Source organism: Malurus melanocephalus, unplaced genomic scaffold, assembly GCF_030028575.1.
Source record: "Malurus melanocephalus ecotype Western Australia unplaced genomic scaffold, MMel_1.1 scaffold_150, whole genome shotgun sequence".
Lineage (NCBI taxonomy): Eukaryota > Metazoa > Chordata > Aves > Passeriformes > Maluridae > Malurus > Malurus melanocephalus.
The window spans coordinates 651,380-674,018 of NW_026623382.1; the positions used below are offsets into that span (position 1 = coordinate 651,380).

The 22,639-nt window shown below is 39.2% G+C and overlaps 1 protein-coding gene across 1 annotated transcript in view; it reads right to left on the minus strand.

Moving 5' to 3' along the window:
- Positions 1–1,799: 1,799 nt before the first annotated feature.
- LOC130576745 (histone deacetylase 5-like) overlaps positions 1,800–22,639 on the minus strand; it is a 114,617-nt gene continuing 93,777 nt past the window's right edge. Inside the window, exons 9-11 of the mRNA XM_057371627.1 lie at positions 17,501–17,654; positions 8,243–8,309; positions 1,800–3,603 (exon numbers count right to left, since the gene is read on the minus strand). Coding sequence (XP_057227610.1) covers positions 8,270–8,309; positions 17,501–17,654 — 194 coding nt within the window. The 3' untranslated portion in view covers positions 1,800–3,603; positions 8,243–8,269. The remainder of the gene's footprint in view (positions 3,604–8,242; positions 8,310–17,500; positions 17,655–22,639) is intronic.

The window sequence follows — 22,639 nt, forward strand, 5'->3', positions numbered from 1 at the left end:
TATGAGGACAGAGAAGGTCAGACAGAAGCAGCATACAAGCTAGAATATAAATTTTACAAAAAATCCTGGATCCGTGCCCTTACTCAACTTCTAGTAAAGTACAGAATTTAATTTTGGGTTTTTGTTGAACCTGTTCCCTTCTACAGGCAACCCCAGAAAAGGATGTAACAGGAATTGTGAAACCCTATTTTACAAATCTCCAGGAGCCCGTATCAATGAAGTACTGTATCTGGGCACCCTKACAGCAAAGGTAAAAACTAAACTTTTCTCTTTAAAGATAAAGAAACAAACAAAAAAAAGTACCACTAACATACTGAAACCAAACAGGAAAATTTTAATATCCTTCTCCTCTTATTTGCCAAGGAATAGGGAAAGAAATAAGGAAGAAGAGCAGTAGCTCAGCACAGATTCACTCAGCTTTATCTCACTATTTACCTTTTCTGACAAAGAGTCATCCAACTCTTGCTAYTCTGTTCAAAGCTGCCAATGGAAAGAAAGATTTTTCCTGGGGAGGAAGATCTCCAGGGGAAGCAGTGAAAAAACATGAGAGGAGGAATCTGCAAGAATTCACTCCCACCCATCTRCAGGAGATTCCTAGAAGCATTGTTATCTGAAGGTTTCCAAAAACCCAGTCCACTTTTCAAAGGCAAGGTCAATTCTGGCAGGTTGATTTTAAAGCAACAATGGTGTCTAGCTGGAATCTCTCACAAGGTTGGAATGTTAGAAATAGGCCCAGGAGATAGGGTTTAATGTACAAAATGCAGGTGAGGCAGCCAGAAAGACATGATGAATGCAATTTATCACAGGGCTCTGCAATTTATCACGATGGAATCACAGGAAACAAGCAAAGCAGAGAAGTAGACAGATAGACTAGAAAGACTGAGATTCTCTGTGCATGGAACTTCTTTGAAATATGCCAAGGAAATTACAAGTTACATGTTCAGATTTTCAAAAAATATTTTACTGATGGAATGGAGCTGTATGTTTCTAGGTTTGGCATCCTTTTCCCCAGAAAAGAAAAATATGTTTTATTCTGAAGAATGAAAAAAGCTGAAATTGTAGGACCCTGTTTAGCTTCATTTTGGTTTTAATCCCCTTCTAGAGCAGGTCTGGATACATGCCAGGAGGTAGGGGTTTCCATGTGCAAACAAAGAGCCTGMACTTCCCAGCTACCCTCCTCTGCTCATTTTTCAAGTTCAGGTGCACGAAAGTCCACRCACAGAAGCAATTTCAATCTGTGAGCTCCTTTTGACAATGTGCAAGTGATCCAAATGTGCTCACAGCATATCACACCGTTTTTGTGGGCGCCTTTCTCAAAACAGCTCTGCTCTATCGAGGTAACAGCTCTGAGTTTTACAGCAGCAGTGCTGAGCAATAGCGGGGTCCAGAGCGTTGCTGCCGTGCTGGGTATTCCCCACCACCTGCAAAGCGGGGCCCTTGCAGCTCTCAAAACAGTGCATGTACTATTTAAATTGCTTCACTGGGAGGAGAATTATGTGTTTTGCAACGCCTCAGGACAATGAGCCAAAGGAACTATAGAATATGAGCTCGGYGTTAGAGCCGGAGCCCTGCAATGCTCTGCTTTGTGTGTGCTTTAGCCTGCTATGTAACATTACTTTTACATTAACATTTGTGGTTCCTTTTTTATGCACTCCAGCTTCACCATGCTTCCCCCTTTATATTTAACAGTCAGAATCCTATGATCCAACCAGGGTGGCATGTTCAAAGCTTTACTTCTTTTTAGCACTGATTAAAAAATAAAACAGGCAAAAAAAMCCCCTCAGAGTATTGAACGAGCTTACTTCAAATAGCTTTTATTAACACTAGGACAAGACTATAGCCAAAGAATTATACAAAACACAAAACAAAAGGGATTTTAACAACTTGGTTGAAGACTATTTCACGCCAATCCAATGCTCATATATCTATAATCAACAAAGTTCTGGAGCACAATATTACTTAACATTACTCATTGGATACTTTCAGATACAAAAATGTATCAGGAGTAATAACAATGGTTCCTTTTACTCATATGGAAATATTACTATTGACCTTTAAAAACGTTGCCCTCTGGGTCAGTCCCACTGATGCTTTACCCCTTAGAATCTGCTCTGCCTGGAAAGACAAATTACAGATAAACTTTCAGAGCTCTGAGCAAAAGGACTGGTTTTTATCATGGAAACAGATAGCAACATCAATTTCCCAAGGAAAAAAAATAGACATTTCAGCTGTGCATCCCTAGACCAAAAAGTCAGTCTTGTAAAAGCCCATGGCAGTAAGYTTGCTTTGAAAGCCTTAGTTATGACTTCACCAGGTATTGCTTTATGCTTTTCTACTGCATCCTAACTTGGAATATTAAGCCAATCAGGAAATTTAAAATAGCAGTAAACTAAGCAGCAAGAGATATGAGTATGAACTTGTTCCCCYAACACATGACATAAACACACTTGTGAAGCCAATAGAATAGATCCACCACAGTCAATGTTCTTTCAGATAGACTTTTCTAGCAGCAGAACTCACACTTCATGTCAGAAAAAGGTGTGGGCAATCTCAGATTTTTCTTAGAGTTTTGTGTGGCTGAGCACAAAGCTCAGGTTTCCTCCTCTAACTGCCTCCCAAATATTAGCCAAAGCCTATTAGAGGAGGGATTTAAGTGGCCTTTGAATCAGGACRCCCTATGCTCTGCTGCTGCAAACATCCCTCTGGCTATGCAGCTGTACCACAGGAAGGGGGTGATGTGTGGAGATCTGGGCACAGAATCCCTCTCACTGCACAGTACCAGCAGCACTGCTTGCCTGCATCGTTTGTCTTTACATCAGCCCCACAGATGCATGTATTTGTTACAAATCACCTTTATAAATGACAGCCCAACTCTCAGTGTGCTAATTGACATCCAAAAAGCAGTATCTTTGGTGGTGCAGAATAATTTCTATTTTGCTATAATCTATTCTAATATGCTGAACCACAGAGCATGGCACTAGAGCAGGATGAAGGATTGTGCAGGAGAGATGYAACTGAGAGCTGCTGGAACATCCCTTTTGGTCTTCACTCTCTGTAGTGTGTGATTTACTAGTGATTAGAACTGAGCTCGTAACAAGATGTCATGGGGCAAAACCCTTTTGGATCAAGTGAAAAAATGACATTGTTAAAATCAAAATGGGTCTCTTTTGAGGTTAGAGAGGAATGCAAGTTTCACAATTTCTTTTTTTTTTTAACAGTCAGCAGACAGCCAGCTAAATASTACTCTTAAAATACCGCTGCAGTTTGGATCTGTTACAAAAATGAAGCATTTAATTGCTGCAAGAAGTGACAATGATAAGCTACTCTCATTCCCACACCAAGGGCAGGAGAATCTGTCAGAAAAGACAGACTTTTTTTAGGTGGTTTTCTATGTGTTATAAGGGTGAATTCAATWACAGGTACAAAAACAAAGCAAGTGACGAAGAAAAATCTTAAATAATAATTTAGAACCCATACTCCTTCATATTCAGGATGAAAAGCAAGTAGCAGAAACTTGATTTAAGAGAKATTCTTTCCTGGCAGGTTCAACACACCACATGCCCCCTCCCCAGGTACATATTCTGTTTTATTTCCATATGGAGTCTGTAAAAAGAAAAAAAAAAAATACAGTGATTCACAAAGCTCTATTGTGACCTTTAAAAAGCTTTAAAAATAAAACAACCATGCACTGCTATGCTTCTGGAAAGGCCACTATTGAGAAAAAAAAAAAAATTCCCCATCAGTCATGTTATGGTGTGTCTGCTGGGGGCTGAGAACTTCTTGGGCAAATGCACAGTACACACATCAGGGCAGCACACACGGCTGCTGCTGCTGCTGCTGCTGCTTAGGAGAGAAAATAGTCCAGCCAGGTTCAGATCTGCATGTGTGTGGGCATGCTGGTGGGACAGAGGGGCTTTTCCCAAAGAATAAATGCTTGCTGAGTACCTCCTTGCCCCTGCAAGCTAATAGGAGTTAGTTGTCTTACAGCCATCAGYGCCTTTGGAAAAGTTCCCTCTAATTCTTCGTCCCAGACACATTGCCCTGAAAGTGTCCTGCTGTCTGTCTGYAAAAATTAGCCAGTCTCTACATTCTTGTTCTCTACAGGACCTCTGGTGTTGGCTGCAGCAAAACCTTTCTAATATTTCATCTCCGGTTATGACTCTCAGCTTTTCAGAGAGGCTGCACTTAGAGAAGACACCAACTAAAATACCACACACTCTAGAGAGGGGTCCTTTTGGCCACTTATATTCAGCTGGCAGCATGTTGTTGACYTTTTTGCAAAGTAAAGGCATAGCCATCTTCATTTGTGTAACATTTTCCATATCTTTCATGATGTTTTTTTTAAGATAGCTTAAGGATTTTACTTTCCTCAGATTCACTTGCTTGAAATTAGTTGTTTCACTTACACTGAGTGTAAAATTAAGAAGGTACATGGTTAAAAAAAGGGAACAATTCTGTCATCTTTACACTGGCAAAATTCCCATGAACTTTGATTACCCACTAGAAATGTTGCCTGAAAAGAGATCATATAATCAAGCTGCAAATTATATTAAAACTAAATGAGCACATGCAGAATTCCTGCACAGAGTCCAAAAATGAAGTGCAAGACATTCTTAGGTTTCAGCAGATCTGAGATGTGCTGTTCCTCACTGCTCTTACTCCACCCCAGGTAAGAGCCCTAAGCTGGATAAAAACCATTATTTTCTTGATATCCTGAGACATGYCTCTTTTCAGTTTTCAGTTTGTAYTATGAATTGAAGGACTTAGGATTACAAGAATTATATGAGAAAAGCGTAGTAATACAAGAAAAGCCCCACTGAGCTTAATACTTAGTCTCTAATGCTGGAGAAGAAAATGAACTGGAGGAAGCATGTTAGTGGGACTTGCTGCTGAGGAATCTCTCACTCTGGCAGTTGGTGACTCTGGCACAGGGGCAGAGGGCAAATTACTGCAGGATTCCCCTGTGAAGCAAAGATTTGCTGCCAATGGCAATGGCAGCCAGGGGTGGGGGAACTGTGGGATGTCCTTGCACCTGCCTGCAGCCCCCGTGTCACCAGCACCGGGCAGAGAGTCACCCTGGCTCYCAGTGCTCCCTGCCTGCTCCTCAGCTTCACCTTCCCCATGGAATCACACACAGAAACCACCTTTATCCCACTTGTTTATGTATTTCAGCTTGGTTTCAGATGTAATCTAAGCTCAGACATACATGTTTTGGCAGCCAACTTGAAATATCTGCGACTGAATTTTCAGAGGTGTCAATCTCTCTAGCCTAAGGGAGAGGTCTGTGGGAGATGTGAGACTCTGATGTTTCCACAAAAACAGCTCCTAAGCCTCTGAATTTTTACATTTGAAACATGCAATTCATGCATCTTTCTGAAATTCTTACACTCTGCTTTTGAATCCAGTAAAAACTGGGCATTTTTAAAAGTGTCTATGTGAATATTTCCCTGGAAGTATGACTAAAATTGCTGGAAGATATTTTAACTCTAGTCCATGGGGAGCTATTGATGGTAATAAAAAATACTGTGAGAAGAGAACAGCAGCAAGTGAAACTGCCCTCTCAGAAAGCCCAGGTCTGCTTTGAAGGAAGTGTTGATATTCACCATAAGCCTCAATCATTTCCCAGAGGGCGTTATGATGACTTGGAATGACATAATCAAAAAGCAATGGTGTTCTTGACTTAAAGGGGAAAAGAAAAGCAGGGCCTGATCCATCACCCATTGAAATCAAAGAGGACTTTGCTGTTGGCTTCAGGGAGAACAGAGTTCTGGACACAATCTGTGTGCAGTTTATTAGCACACTTGTTTATCCAAACGATCCTAACTTCAACCAAGAGCAYGTCTAGATATCTGTCCGGGACTACATCTGTACAAATGTGTAAGTGCGAGTTTATAATGTGGTTTAATTCAAATTATTCTGGCACTTTAAAAGCATTTCCAGCTACAAAAGACAGCTTTAGCTGATTTGCACCCCAAAATACAGAGTTTGATTGGAAAAGCTTGTAACTCACATTTCAAGTTGCAATTCATATTCAATTTCATGCAAGCTAAGGACACAAACAGATTTTAGGGTTAATTTTAAAATGACGTTACCATGCGCTCAATTAAAATTTTGCAGCCATTATTTCAAAATGTGAAAAGCTCTACAAATTATCCAACTCATCAGCTAGAGCCCTTGGTTTCCTTGAAGGGAAATTTCTTTGATGACCATAACAWAATTGCAGTAAATGGCAAGTAAGATTGCCGTCACGAGTCTGCTGAAAATGCAGGAGGAACTCCTGATTGCTTTAGTCATGTGAACAGCCCCTCCAGAGCAGCCCAAAGTCAGGCAAGGTGGCTTACACCAGGAGTTAATTTACCCTGCTGGGACTCTTTGCATTACTAAAATAAGCATGGTTTTGGCTTGTAAATGGGGGGTAGAATTTTATTTCACTTTCTGAGGGCCAGAATTTTATTTCCCTTTCTAAGGGGCATACATTCGTTTTAGAGTAAACCTTTCAGAATAAAAGTTTACTTCACGTTATAGGAAATGACATCCCTTTTTTTAGATTCCCCTTTTCAAAGCATGCCTCAGATTTCTAACTTGTAGTGGAGAGCTTTGGTATAAGTAATAAAAGTCTTTAAAATTAAAATGCTAATCGTAAACAAACCCAAATGCATGAAAGATATAGTCTGACTGCATAACAAAAGAGAATTATATAATTCTATTTGAGTGAAATCTTTCATCTTTGATTTACAGGTTTGAGTCTGCCTATAACTGAAACCATATTGTTCCATATCTTTCATATCATGGCCTTCCCCAAAATCTTGTTTTAATTAAGGTTCCTTTCAGATTTCAGAATAAAAAGCATGACAGTCTTCACTTATGGCTTTAATATATATCTCTTTTTTTTCTTAAATTTGGAAAATATATAAAAAATGAACATCACTTGCTTTTAAAAGCCGAGCAAGCTATCAAATACTGCAAGCTGAATACTTCAAGGTATCTCCCAGGGTTCATTAGGTGAGAAAGTTGTAAACAAAATAAAAGTTACTGTAGCAGAGTTTTGTTCATTTGAAGTACTCTCAYATACATGCCCCATCTCTCTCTCTGACAGTAAGGCAACACGTGTAACAGTTTAAGCGTTCATTATCAGCTAAAGGCACAACTCTATGTTACGTTCTCAAACATGGAATYAAACAGCTAAAGTCACATTGCAGGGAGATCTTGCTGCACTTTGGGGATCTAAAATAAAGCCTAAACCCTTTGAAGCTTCGTAAGCAACATCAGTTCTCTTGGTGCAGGACTACATAAAAGAATCAGTTCGTATTCACGGCACGACCTGTAAAAAACACTCGCACACAACCTCCACAGAAACACCTGAGCTTCAAATGAGCTGCACGCGGTTACTGAAGGTCGCTGCTTTGGAGTCAGAACGCGGAAACATTTCAGAACAAACTAAAAACACGTTTGAAAAACTACCCATACTTGATCTCTGCTGCACATATGGTGAGCGCTACTGTCAACTACAGAGGGTACAGCACTTTTTCTTAAAGGCAAAAGATCGCTCGTTTTAGAGAATCGTGAACGYGTTTTTATGATACAAAAGATTACATGAAATGGGGAGGGATGGCCAGGAACAGGGAAAAGAAAATAAAGCACCACCAAGCACAGTACTTCGGGGGATTTATAGTACAATAAGAAGTGCTTTCCCTTTAGCTAAAATCCCTCATCATAATTTAAACACTTTTCACTTATTCAGCTAAGAATTCATTACAGGAGGTTAAAAAATAGCACGTAAAATAAGGGTGGGGTTTTTTTCTTCATTACAGAGAGCAAAGAAAACAAATTCTATTAACAATTTAACACAGTATGAAAAAAATTATCCAGTAAAAAGTGTCAGAAAGTGATTCATGGAGTTCACAGAGTATGTTGCTGGCTGTTGCAATTCTCCTATCTATAATCTATCATGTAGAATTTTGCAATACTCTATTTCACAATTTGTGTTGGTGAGCGGGTCAAACAGCATAAAAAAAGCATGCTCTAGGCTCTTTCTCCCAAGCCCGTTTTGCTGTAACTCTAGAATTGTAGCGGTTACATTTAAGGAATCTTTCGGGCTCTTTCAAGTCCATCCAAAGAACAAGTGAAGCTGCTATTCAGAGTTTTGTGCCCAGTGTTTATGTTCCATCTGATCTGTGCCACCCAAGAAGCAGACAAGACATGTCTGAGGGTGCTTTGGGGGATACACAATGATGTCACCCACAGGAAATATCAGGGAGGACTTGGCACTTCACAAGGCTGGCTCTTCTTCCATGGGCTCACCAGCAGCTCTGTAAAAATAAACAGGCAATCAGAATACGGCACAAGAGTACACAATGACATTGTAGATTTTCATGCATAATCAAAGCTGATTTTTCAGCTCTCTCAGATGTTTATTTGTGTTATTCAGCTATCCATAAATAGAGTTTCTTTCCTAGGAAGTATAAACAAATGTCAAGTGGAAAAACATTTTAGATCCAAGCAATCACTGAAAATGTTCCTGTTTATATTAAAATATGTCAGAATATTTTATAACATTTTGTCCAGAAATGTACATGCTTTGTGTCAACAGAATCAAATAATTTCATGAAAAAAATAGCTGTGATACTTTTATTTTACAAGYTTTTGCAACTAAAAATACATTCATTTATTTTTTCAAGTGGGGCCATACCATTAAAGTATAAGAGTTCACTGATAGCCAAGAAGTATTTCCTCTGAGGTTCTTCTCCGGTCCCCTAGTTTTTGATTTTGTGTTTTCATAAACACACGGCCTGCCTGCCTGCAACTTTTGAGACTAAATTCTGAACCTGATCAGCAGATCACTCTCAAAGGAAAGGCATCTATTAATTATATCAAATCAGATTATATGTATATCTTTTATTTGAAAACCTCCAGKAAATTATCAGCTTAGGCAAGATGAGCTCTTTAAAACAACCAATAAGATAATGATGAGGACACACATGCTGAGCTGACGTCAAGCCTTGCAATTCCTCGTATCTGATAAGCTACTGCACCTGAGGAATATGATGACAATCAAAATGGAAAGCTTCTACAATTATGGAGAGGCCTCACTGTTGAAGGGCAAAGAATTTGGACAGAAACCACTTTTCATCTCGGTCTGTCAGCCTTAAGAACTGCTTTAAAATAGTAACTTCAAGCAATTTTGAAATGAGGGGAGAAAAGTAAATGTAAATTGATAAATGAGATGTTTACCAGTTAATTCTTGTAAGCCAGTATAATAACTRGGTTCAGTAAAACATTCCTCAGAAAGCACAAATTCATGAGATCCCATGGAAAAAAAAGTAATTAATGGGGGCTTGCTTGGGCTTTGATAGTTTATTCAGCAGGGAAGCCAGAGAATTTTAAATGTATCTGGAATTTATTAAAGTCTTTCCCAATGAAAAAAAATCAGCAATACGTCTTTAAATTATTTTATACAGGTTATTCCTTTATGATTTGGAATGCACACAGCTAATATGTTGAAAAATATGTCAAGTGAATGACATATGAAAAAGATGATGTCTTTCAGACTAATCACTTTCCAAAGGGTATTGGACCCTAAAAGACGATTAATCTATAAATCTCAAACCTTTAGCTCCTCACCACATGGTGGGGAATGTTTCCTGTGTACAGTAACCACTGTGGCTCTGTAATTTCTGAAAGGTGAGGTGAAGCCCTTGTGCATTCCCTCTTTCCCCGCTCTTGCTTTGTCCCGGCTTTCAGCACAGAGCACACAAAGGCAGTCAGGGTGAGATGGAGCCCAGGCTGCTGCTGAGGTGCTCAGGGTAACAAAGGATCACACACCAGGTGARGAATTCATTCTGATGGTGCACCTTGCTGTTGTGCTGACCACACACCTCCATTTTCTCCAGACACTTTTGGGAAACCTCAAAGTCCTCTGGCATAACACAGAGGGTCAATAAGCCCTTATCAAACATCCAGAACCTTATGGATCTGCCTGGAAAGGATAAGGCTCCTGGAAAGGATAATTTGGAAGATGAAATGAAAGCTCTGTTTTTAGATTTTGCTGTAAGCGAATGAGAAACAACACTAGATTCACTRTGTCAATAGATTTTGACTGGATATTGACAGATCAGGAAGGGGTGAAACTGTGGAAAATCTCTGGAAATAACAGCAGGGGTCTGTCTATTTATAGGAATCTAGGGAAGCAATACATGAAACAATCTGCTCACATGTGCTGGCCTTCTGGGACTGGCATTCTCATGACCACAGTACAATTAAGGATCCTACTTAGGTCTTTCTTCATTGGGAAATTTTTCACTGACAAAGGTGTTTCCGAGGGCCAGGAGCAGTCCTCACTGATCTTGAGTGTTATATTCTAATATATTCCAATATATTCCAGCAACAGGCCAGATATATTCRGCATGAGCCAGAGCATAAGCACCAATAATAATTTTTACATAAAAGTGCCAGATGCAAGGTCCTACTTAGGAAAGGGAGATAAAGTTAGAGGGTCATGGCATTCCAGCTTTTGTCTCTCAGTGTGGGTACTCTCACAGAATTCTTCAGTCYCCTTTTGAAGACYTATGAGTATGCTTTAACTTCATTTTATTAGTGTCAGAGAAGTCACTGGATCTATCCAGTGGTTTATCATTAAAAACCACTTRGTTCTGTGACATAACAGATCAGTCWAGAGSTTTGTGAGAGCCAGGACTATGTTAGGSCCCACARAAMARAGACAAAAACACTGTAAATCCCATAGCACTGAGCAGAGAGTCAATATATACCCATTYTGACAAAATCAAAAGTTGTCAAAAGAAAAATCRAGGGGGGCAGAGTCTGACAGGCCAAATTTGTGTTACTTCAGCTTTGTCACTGTTAGTTACATCAGTTCAGTCACTATTCCTGTAGCTGACAGGAAGTTGGCACAAAAACATAAACCAGGCAGAACCTCCATCCCATGYTGTATGCTCTGAGCAGTTCCTCGAGATGCAGCTGTGAGCTCAGGTCTGATCTAAACCAATTCCATGCAGYTGGCAAACTCAGAAAGGCACCAATTGAGATTGTAATGATTAGAGAACCACAACTGTGATTTTTCTCTAAGGCTTCACTGTGGCTCATTTAAACTGCAACTTCCTAGGAGCTGAGCCTTCCTGCTTCCACTTTGGTGTGCTGCAAAAATGCTCATCTTTAGCTCTCTAAATGCAGAATCTGACTATGGCAGAATGAATTAATCTCTTTGTAGTTAACACTAAACAAAATGTTTCTGTTTAAACCTCAAAACAAAATAAATAGATGAGGTAAAAATCCTGCCGTATGGATAAAATCTGGCAAAACATGTGAMCTCTTAAATATTGTTCTGTGGCAATTGAGAATAACTGTTATTAATGAGAAAATTATTAAAACTAATTAATATCTACCATTTAAAGAAAGGCAGTATTTAAGAATGTAGACAAATACAGTACATCATCCAAAAAAGAAAATGTTTCTCTTACATGATTTTTAAAATTAGAATTACAGAGATTACTCTTAGCTACATCATCACACACATAAAAATAAAAATTCAAGGTATGTTTCCAAGTCCTAGGAACTGCTGAACAAAAGATAGATTTTTCTGGCATGGTATGGCTGTTCTATGCCATAATCTGTTCTTAATTTAACTCAGCTGTCTCAGGGAAGATCATTGTAATTGAAAAGTGATATTTTGGTAGCAAAGAGCTGGGCAAAAAGAGGTACATTTCTATATCATAGAGGTGATTTGGGGAGTATCTAAAGACATTATATGAGATTCTGAGTAAGTGTATATCCTAGTAAAAATGGACTTTGTGGGGATCAAAGAGAAGGGAACTAAAAGTGAAACCCATCCTAGTTTAAGAGCAGAATAAGGTAACTACATGTATGGTCTCAAAGGAGGAAATAATGTCCAAATAAGGCAAATTAAATAAAATATAAACTCTGGCAAGTAAAACTTAAACCCTCAATGAAGCAAACCAAAGGAAAGTCTGAAGAGCAACATATTAAAGGCATAAAAGCTAATAATAAAAAGATCTTTCAAAATACATCAGAAGAAGTGATCAAAGCATAAAAGGAGCATCAAGGAAGGTAGACCACAAAAGCAAAATGAACTATTTATATCTGGGTTCACTGGAGAAGTGTCAGTGAGATTTTATTACTTGCAGATGAACTATCCTAAACTGAATCAGCACTAGAATGAACTGATACACCAAACATTGCGAAATTTCGAAGAGCAGATGATATTTGTCTGCTAAGTTCCAGGGGAATACGATTAGGATGTTGTTAAAGAAATAGTTATTGAGCATATTCTACAGCTTAACTCAGCAAGGGGTAGAGAAGGCAAGAAATGCAGTTCCCCTTTTGAAAACCACAGGAGATACAGCAAGCCTGTATGGCAAAATTGAAAGCAGCTATTATCAGTGATGGAATCAGTAGGCATTTGGGTAACAGGCATTTGGGTAAGAGTTAGATATTAACACTTATAAAGGTGAAAAGCCTTTCAAATTTATTAGAAGTTTCTGAAGGAAATTAGGAAAGATGAATCAAGTGATATCCCTGTGCAAAGAAGGTCTTCCAACAATTTTATCCAAGGACTTTTTTATCCAAGAAGAACSTAGGTTGTTGGGAGAAGGTTCTTTCATGCATTAACAATACATCAAAAGCAGGAAACCGATAATAATATTGGTGAATTTTCACCATGGAAGAATTTTCCAGAGCATCTCAAAAAGACTAGGCAGACCACCAGTAGATTTGGGTGATGATGTTTGCTGATGATGCCAAATTGCCAATACTAGTCAGTTCTAAGGCCCATAACATCATTTCTGTATGGAAAAGAAAGCAAACTTTTCAAAAAGAACAAAAACRAAGAACACACAAAATGGGAGAAGACAGCTTTAACTGTTTTAACAGTAAAGGCTATGACTGAGAGCTTGGAGTTCATGGTAGAGGAGCAGAGAGCCACAGAAACAAAACATCCCCTATATTAAACTACTGTGTAAATCCACAATGTGCCTAGCACCTGGAGTCATGCATGCAGCCCTTATTCCATCTCAAGGAAACTACAAAAAATACAGAGAGCAGCAAAAATCATCAAAGGTAAGAAATTATTTTCATACCAGGAGGAATATGGAGTCTTGAGAAGTTCAAGCCTTTAAAACTAAAAATAGGACAAAGATGGTGAGTAAGAAAAGAAGTGGTTTTCTTTCTCACAACACAAGACCTAGGGGTTCCCCAGTGATCTTATCAGTTAAAAAGTAAAAGAAGTGCARTGCCTGATGAGGCTGTGGGATTCACTACCCAAGTGCCAGAGGTGTAAGTCGGTTCAAAAAAATTTGAAAAAGTTTATGCCTGTGTAAGTATCCTCAAGGCTTTTAGACAGGATGGGTCAGCTACAGCTGTTGAGATCTATCAACTCACCAGGGCAAGGGTGGCTCTCACCCTCCTCTACTCCTGGTTCTCTTCCTTTGCACCCACCACAGGGGATGAGAAGAAGGTGGGCAAGATAAGGRTGCAGGCTGACCTGGGAAAGCTGCTCTGCAGCTCCTGAGCCTGGATGGGATTGCAGGTCCTGTTGCAACACCAGGTAGGTGTTGTGTACTCAGCACAGCTGGGGCAGATATCCAAATAATGAAATGCTAGGGGAAGCTTTATAAGTTGATAGACAAATATGGCAAGTGACCCTAAATGGCAGCTCGCTGCACCCCCTGATCCAACCATTTGCCCTAATATACAATATTATAATGTAATTTGACTGAAACTGCAACTGGTAGCTCTGTAACACTAAGAGTAAAATCATACTTTGTTTTCATTTCCATTTGAGTAAAATCTATGCTCAGCTGAATCAGAGCCATAAAGTCGAATTCTGATAAATGTCATTTTCAAGATTTACTGTTTCCTGTAAAAATAGTAAGTGCAAGAGATCTCAGATCTCCCTCCACACCCTTTTCTTTTTCCATTTTAAGAAGAAACATACAGAAGTTTTAATGTATCAGGGACAGCACTGTGCTGAATATTTTCACAGCACGATTTCTGAAACAGATGTCTGGCCAAAGCAAAATTCTAATCAGCTAAATCTGTATCTCACAGGGAATAAACAGTTATCAACACATAAAAGTTCTGGTAGTTAGAAATGTTCTATAGGACATGCCAGTTCCTTTAACTGCATCTCTATTTAAAGCTGTTAGCATCATACATGTTTTCTTTCCTATCCACAAACTCTTTTTTCTATATCTGTACTCTTCCAAAGTCTATAATCAAGATTCAGTTGGACCTTAAAATGCAGAGTTATGCTTTGGTAAAATAAAACACAAAAAGCGTAGCAGCTTTTCACGTTTTTCTTCATTTACCCTGCCAGAGAAAATCAAGCAAAAAAAATAATCGGCACTGTCACTTGAAGAAAAGAAAGAAAGAGAGAAGAAAGAAATAAAAATACTTAATATGGGCCTTAGCCAGGAGCATTTTATCCATCAGTGGTAAATGAGTCAGATATGAGTTGGCCAGGAAAAGAGCTGCTTTACTCAAAATCTGAATTTAAAGTGAGTCATCTCACTCCAACACCAATATATCCTCCAACATAACTGGCCAGAGTTTCCCGCAAAGAGACTCTTGCTGCTGCTCTCTTCATCTGGAGGCCTGACCATCCTGAGCTGAAGTCAACAGGATCTCTGCCATCGAATCAGTGAAACAGGGTTAGAATTGCAGGCCAGAACTATCAGCCTGGCTGACTGTGCTGGGAATTAAGAGGAAACAAATTGACTGCTGGTGTAATGAAGGAACCCTTCAGACTCCCTGTCAGCCATGGTGTTTCCTGTTCTGCTCCCATCCTACCATCACAAACAACTTTCCCAAATGAACACTCAATGCAAAAGCTTGAAACAGGTCTTCAGAAGGTGACCCCGTCTATAACAACAGGAGGAAGGGCACACMTCCTAAGAGGGTCTGAGATCCCCATGATTCCTCACATCCCTGCTGCCCTCTGYTTGCCATGGGAGTGGCTGGAGAAGGAGCATTTAATACACAGCCCTTTATTACAACAAACATTAAAAACCATGAAAAAGCAAAGCTGACCTCATCTCTRTGCCCCTGCTGTTTGTGTTGGTGCGTACCTATGAAATGGATGGCATGTTTATGTGAAAAGAAGCAAATTACACAGAACCCAGAGTGTGCAATGTCYCAGACTCACTCTCTGGACACTCTATGATGGATTTTTATTTACACTCAGAGTGCAGCCAGGTCCTCTCAGGTCTCCTCACAGCTGAGGACTATCAAAATCCAACTTTCAGGGGAAAAAATTTTGTTTCCTTATATTAATCAGGAAGAACACAAAGAAAATGATGCTCAGAAGCCTCAGAAAACCTAACTATCAATTTTGGTCCAGTGGGACAGCATTTTTCTTGTTCTGTCACTCTCTGATGGCAATTTGGCTTCATGTGACTTTTTTGAAGGTTATGAATGTACAAACAGACTTCAGGACGCATGCGTGCGTAGGCTTTTCTTTGTGCTGCTGACAAATGTCTGCAGCACCACAGAAGATGTTCCAAACAAAGTCGTTTTTCCACAAAACAATTAATCACAATGGATTCATCCCTACAAGAGTCCAGAACTGATGAAGTGTAATGAATCTGGCAGCCACATGAATTCCACTTGTGTACATTTCAGCACATCCATTTTTTTCTGTGTTTCTMAGCTCTGCCCTGAAATTCTGTTTTCAGAATGGGGGGAAACTGTCACAGGTTATCACAGTTGGTAAGTAATAAGTACAATAATTAAGTGCAGTGTTAATCAAAGGGATATTTTGCTCAAAACAGGTAGGAGCAGCAGTTGCTCTTGATAGTTGTAGTTTTGAGTGGAGTCACATAGCAAATAAAATTTTTGGTTATTCTCACCAATATAAAAATACACAGAATTAACCATGCCCTTTTCCAGACAATTTRTAGCTTTATTTTGTTTGACTGCATTATTTCCAATTCTTCCACTAAAATTATTTCTATTTCAGAGCTATGCACATGCAAGTAGGCATTTTTCTGTCCCTAGCTAGCAGAAGTCTTATAACAGTCTTATAACTGTCAAAAGTTTATATGAAAACTACATTATKCCTTAGCTGAGCACTGATTAGCACAGTCACAAATCTAAAATACATTGTGTTCATCATGGATTCTTCTCTAAGCTTTGATGAAGTTGTCTGCAATAATAGTAATATAAGAATAGCCAGAGCATATTAAAATATAATTACAATTGGAAAGGTAATTATGAAAATCCTGTGAATTTTACAAGCTCCCTGTGTGTCCCTTTGAGTCAAGCCTCTTAACTCATTGACAGATGATTGTTCCCACTGTTCTGAGGGATGTTCATTCCCAAACATGCCCATAGCTTTGAGCATTGCACAAGTCCCTTGGGCGCCTATCAGTTCAGTTCTGGTTAAAAGACCCAACGTAGGAGACACAAACCAAAGCAAATCAGAAGCAGTCACAATGGAGGAGCCACGGATCTTTCTGGCTCCACTCCCATCACTGCTCCCCCTACCCCCAGCTCCCTCCTTTCTCTGCTGTTGTTCCACACACAGCCTGATGTGCTGATGGGTCTCCTTATAAGGCTTTTTTCATCTTTCCTCCTCCCTCTCGTCTTGTGTGTGTGATGGAACCTGAATGGTTCACTACATTTTGAGTCTTTCTCTACTGGCAAAGACCAGGAATATTTGTCCTTAAAACCATAAATAGCAAACTCCAAAATCTTCTGCAGTGGCTTTTCTGATTATAGATGGCACAGTATTCAGTGGCTATTGATTTTTCTTTTCATGTGTAATTGGCAAAACACACAACAGCACTTACTGCATCATTTTCTCAATATGGAAGTTGAAAGCAATCTTCATTAATGTAAAAAGCAGATGACAAGCTGGAAAAAACAGCATTCTCATTCTTTGCTGGTGTACCTTCATCTTGGTACATGGAAAATGTTGGCCCTAATCCTGGTCAGGGTTGCTTTRAGTTTTATACTGGCACTGTTCCATTTCTTCCCGAGAAATAACTTTTAATGCCTGTTTAATATCATTTAATAATGATTTACTCCATCCTTATTAAATTTATCTGTTTGTTAAACATCTTCCTAGAAAATTAAAACTAAAAGAGATTTGGAAAGTTTCTAATGAGAAGGATATGGTTGATTACACTTGACCATGTCTATTTACCTCATATGGATATTGCACTTTTTATGCAGTAGCAAGCATTAGACATGGGAGGAAAACAAGGTTCTTGCACTAATCATGAACTTTAGTAGAGAAATAGACACACCAAAAAAAAAGAAAAACAAAAAAAAACCAAAACAAAAAAACTGCTAGCATAGAATATCTCTGCTTCCAGTGGCTAAGTGAGAGAACTCAAATCCAGTGAAGAAAAATTCCAGTTATCACAATTAGCAGATAATTTTGAAACAACCCTTAGGCTTCCTTTCTTCTTCATTTCACTTGGGTGGAGTGAAAGYCTTGTTCTCTGCAATAATTTCACACACTTACCTGCTGCCTTCCTGAGGAATACACTGCTCAACATCCACTGAAAGAGAGGCCATAGCAGATACAGTTTCTGTCTCCTCCCTCTCCTGCTTCTGAGACTCAGCCAGAGCACAATCCACTGGCACAGAGTATGGCTCCACTGACTTCCAGTACTTGCCTAAGGAAARCACACATAATAATTTATGGGAATTTTAGCTAGCATGGTGGTATAAGAACAGTAATCACTTAGCTGAACAGAGTGATTATAATTTAAAAACACTGTGGTGTAAGCAGTACAGTTGAAATTTCAGACTGCAGTGAAGARGTCTATTTCTGAACCTGAGAATGCCAAGTTGGAAAGTGTTTTCATTCCAAGAGCTGTGTCACACCCTTCCCCAGAAGGTAATAAACTGGAGGAGTAACACACAGACTAATGAACACAGACTGTCAGGCAGGCTATTGGCTTTATCCACGCAAGGTGATGGGAGTTCAGAGCAGGGTTAATAACTAGAAGCTCTGTTAGAGCACACAGTTGATGCAGAGACAGCAAAATGTAGAAAAATGAACATTGTTGTACAAAGTGCTCACACAGCACTGTCTYGAAAAGGAAAAAAGTCAGAAATGCCAGCTCGGACAGAAGTGGTATTGCCAGAACAATCAGGTTTGTTAGTCCTGGATGTTCTTTCTCCTCCAACCGCAGGGCGTATACTAGAACAATAATTTATTTTAAACATTCATATATGAACTGGCTGTTGCTGGAAAGCTGCCAGGTATCATAAGGAATAGAGCTTTCTGGTTTGCCRTGTAAAAATACAGCAGTGCATTAAAAGTGTGAGTATTTGCAGGTTTCTGCCTGCAACAGAAGAAGYTCATCAAGCAATGCAAAAAATAACGGCATGTGACTCTTCCTAAACAYATGAAATGATCTGCTACTGCAGGACTATTAAGAAACAGGCTGATTATTGGTAACCACATGAACAAGAATTTACATATATATTTCTTACAGTCCAGTAAAACACTGAGCACTCACTAATTGCCAGGTGGATGACACCTGGGAATTAGGAGCTTTGGGAAGTCTGGGAGCTCTGGACCAGAGCTTACTCMGTGTTTAGCAAGAAGCTTTCAGCAGCTGCTGCAGAGGTTGGATCAGGGTACTTATCTGGGAATTAGACGGAGGGTTTCGACAGCTGTGAAAGAGAGGGGATCAAGTAGGGGACCTTTCCAAGGACTAAAAGGAGGATTTTGGCAGCTGGGCAGCAGGCTGAGCTGAGGTGCTTATCCAGAGGGTAGCTGGAGGCTTTGACAGCTGGGAGGCCAGGCCAGCAGTGGTGCTGCCTGTGCTGCAGAAGGGCTGCTGAAAACTCCCTCTTTGGTAACACAGCTCTCAGAACAGTTTCAGGCTTTTGGAAAGATGAACTTTTCCCTCCAGTGAGAAAGCAGCTGTCAATAAAGCCTGAAAATGTCTTTATTCAAAAACATCATTGCAAGATGAAAGCCCGAGTCAATCTTTAAGAACAACCAGTGAGCACGGCCAGAGTGTTTCTTTGAACTCTAATAGTGTGCACGTTTGAGTAGTTAGCAGAATCTTTAAATAACGGGGACCTTCTGGGGATAAAATGTAAAGTGTATTAAGTATCCTACAAAGTTGAGATTAAGTGTTAGGAGGTTGGCTTTGCTCCAAAAACATGAAAGACAGAGCTRAAAAGTTATGTACATAACAGTAGGCTCAATGATTGGAGCCTGGCAAATTTTATAAAAACAAGACAAAAATATTCTCTATTATTWCTGTGCTCAGAGACCATATTCTCTATTCATTAAAAAATACACTAAAAACAAACAAAAAAGTTATATGAGCATTCCACAATGTTCTCACAGATCCTATGTGCAAAAGTCAGTCTTTGCAATATACACCCCATTCAAACCCTATAATTTATGAGCTAAATGTTCACAGAGTGGGTGGGGTTTTTGTTGCAGAAACAGATGTGCAAGAAAATCAAATCTGTTGGCATGGGAATAATACCCCCTCTTGCCTATAAAAGAAATGAACCCATGTTCACTGCTGGAGTTTTCAAGGGCTTTTATWCATAAAATAAAATATTAGTACCCAGCTACCACTGTGTTGCTCTCCTGCAGCAACAATAAAACAGCATCAGTGAGKATTGCTACATCACAGTCGTTCATTCACACACAGGCTTGCACACCAGCTGCCCCCTGGATCCTGACTTTCTTGTAACATTAAAACTCAGGGCCAATTCAAGCATATTAGTGGGCTCTCTGTGCCCATTTAACTGCCCTTCACTCCCARACGATTGGTGATTTTCCTTGTTTCCCTGCACTGAGAGTGTGTTATGAGAGGTGCTTCAGTGAGGGAGAGAGCAGTCAGGCCAGGAAGCAGGTGGCAGCCCAAAMACTGCAGTGGAGGGTCCTGGAGAACAGACCTGCATGGCAGAGTGATTGTGGTTTGTGGGGGAAATGTGTAAGCAGTCCCACTTAGGGACAGCATCCAGGTAGCAGCAGGTACTGCATCCAAAGAGGGCTCTGTGATGCTTTGRAAAAGCAATGATAGGTTTTTCTTTAAAGTCAGAAAACTGTACTTTACAAACACTTGGGGTAAGGAAAAGCTTTCCAAGTTTCTTTTTATCCACGACAACATTGATTTGTTGTACACAAAACACACAGGTCTTGAATGTGTGTTCAGCCAAAAGATTTGCAGGCAAAGTGTTATGGACTGGAGAGACAATCACAGCATGCAGCTGCAAAGGAGCTTTGTTAGGAGGTATGSTGTGGATTGACAATTAAAAGAAGTCAAAAAGCATTGGCTTCAAATTGCATCTATCTCTGAAAATGCCATTTCTACTGTGCTCKACTGGAATGTGAAATTCTACCAGTGCTGTTACATTCATTGAGAAGAACTTGGTGGAGCTCAGGGGAAAGAATGAAGCTTGCTGCTGGTTTCATTCATACAAAACTTGAGCAATCATGGACTGAAAGAAAAAAAAACAAACTAAATCGGTCTTCTAGGTATACTTTGTCTTTCAGCATGAAAATATACTTAAGTCTCCCTCAAAGATTTTTGGGAGCACAGACTATTACCAGGAATAATAAAAGGGAATGCTTTTGTCACTGTTATAGGCATTTGTAGCTGCCTTTCATAGATAGATTTGGATATGCTGTACCGAGGTTTGCTTGAAAAAAAATGTTTGCTAGTGAACAGGATTGTTTAGAAATAGCCTCTTACATGGGTGTGGAAACAACTAATTCCAAATGGATTACATTTCCAAAGGAGCTTTGGATCACTGTCATACAAAACATTGATACAAATTCTGTTCTAGTTAGGAAAAAAAAAAACAACAAGCATTGTAGCTTCAAGATTTTGCAAAAAGCACAGAGGAGGGGYTCATTTGGTATAAAATATTGCTAATATTCATTATGAAAGTTGGATCACAGAAATACAAACCCAATATAGATGAAAGCAAAGATCCAAACAAATCAGGCTTTCTCAGTACCTCTTGAGGTGCTACTCAACAGCCTGTACTGTCCAGCCTGCGTAACTCCCTAAAATATTGAACRAATACTTGCTTCTCTTAGGTCTAATTAGTATACATCACAAAACTGCATTGGGCTTCCTCAGGACTCCTTTCTGTCATCCAAGCATAGTCCTTTCTAATACTTGGTCTCTCTCCAGACAAAATGAGGTAAACATAACTTGTTAGGTAGTAACTGCTAGAAAAGGCAGAATGTTGTGTGTAACTAACTCCAAGCCCTGAGCAGCCTGACTTAGGTTTCAGAACAGCCCACTGGACTGCATACAGTACCAGCTCAGCTGAAATCTAATTGAGACAAAATTAAGTCATTCTGCAGAGCTCTAGACAATGTTTTCAGATTTACACTATATATTTGTTCCTAAATCCRCACCTTCTCTCTCAACTACAATAATTTGTGTGCATTCCTACCCTTTCTTTTGTTTGTCTGTTTCTCAATTCACCATTTTTTTGGATTTCAAATTCATTTTCAATTACAGACATGTTTGATTTCCAGCAGAATTKCATTTCCTTTCCTTATGTCTGTGGTCTGTAACCTCCTGCCCTTGTTATCATTTGCAAATCTGTTCTATCTTGCACAGTACAYGAATCTCCTAAACTTGCTGACTCCTTTGAGATCATTAGCAGCTTATGAACAGAGAATTTTAACTCATGAACTACCTGAGAATACTCCAMTCAGCAAAATGAACTTATTGGAATATATTATACACAGTTGTTTTAAAGTATTTGCATATCTAGGTGTCTACTGAATATGCATGATGGAATACATACCTACAATTAATTATCTTTGTCACTTTACAACCAAAATCAGATTGAGAAGTACTGCATGAATTGGACACAGCATCCCTTTTAAAAACTGCATTTATTTTATGCAGATGAATCCCAATCATTTGTGGTTCATCTCAAATGAAGGAAAACATTTGTTATTAATTTGTTATTCTTAAGGAGCCAGAAAACAGTAGAAGTCAGGAAGCTCCCACTGCCTCAGTAAAATGGCAGAGAGCAGAAGATTAGAGAATTTTAGGCAAGTGTGCTCAGTGGGATTTAAGCAATTGATGGCATAAAGTTCTTCAGTGAGAAAATGCCCTAAAGCATCTGGGTGGTTAAGGGCTGGGGTCAGAGCACACAAGTGAAGCAATAATGTACCCTTTGTCTCAGAAACAATAAAATTATGTATTTTTTAGCACTGTWCCATGGATCAGTGCCCATTCTGAACTTTTTAGCTTTATCTCAAGTTATGAATCTCATAGTAAGTACCTTGTAAAGGGCTGCAAAACCAGAATCTGAAAAGACTATTTGTTAGAGCTCTGATTTACCTGTCTGTTCCTGACCCTCACTGACAAACATCTATTTCATCCAATCTCCTCTGGAATGAAAAGATTTGGGAATATCCAGGAACCAGAAATGGTTAAATTATTTTAATGGGTTACTTTGTCAAGGCTAAATACATGGCAGAAACAAAGATATGCCAAAGAAATAAAAATAAAAGCATATATATATATATATATATATATATATATAAAAGCATCTATATATATATAAATTTTAGACACAGCATGCCAATTTATACATAACACATTTGCCCACTCTTTCCTCTGAAACAATGTCTATGACATTAATT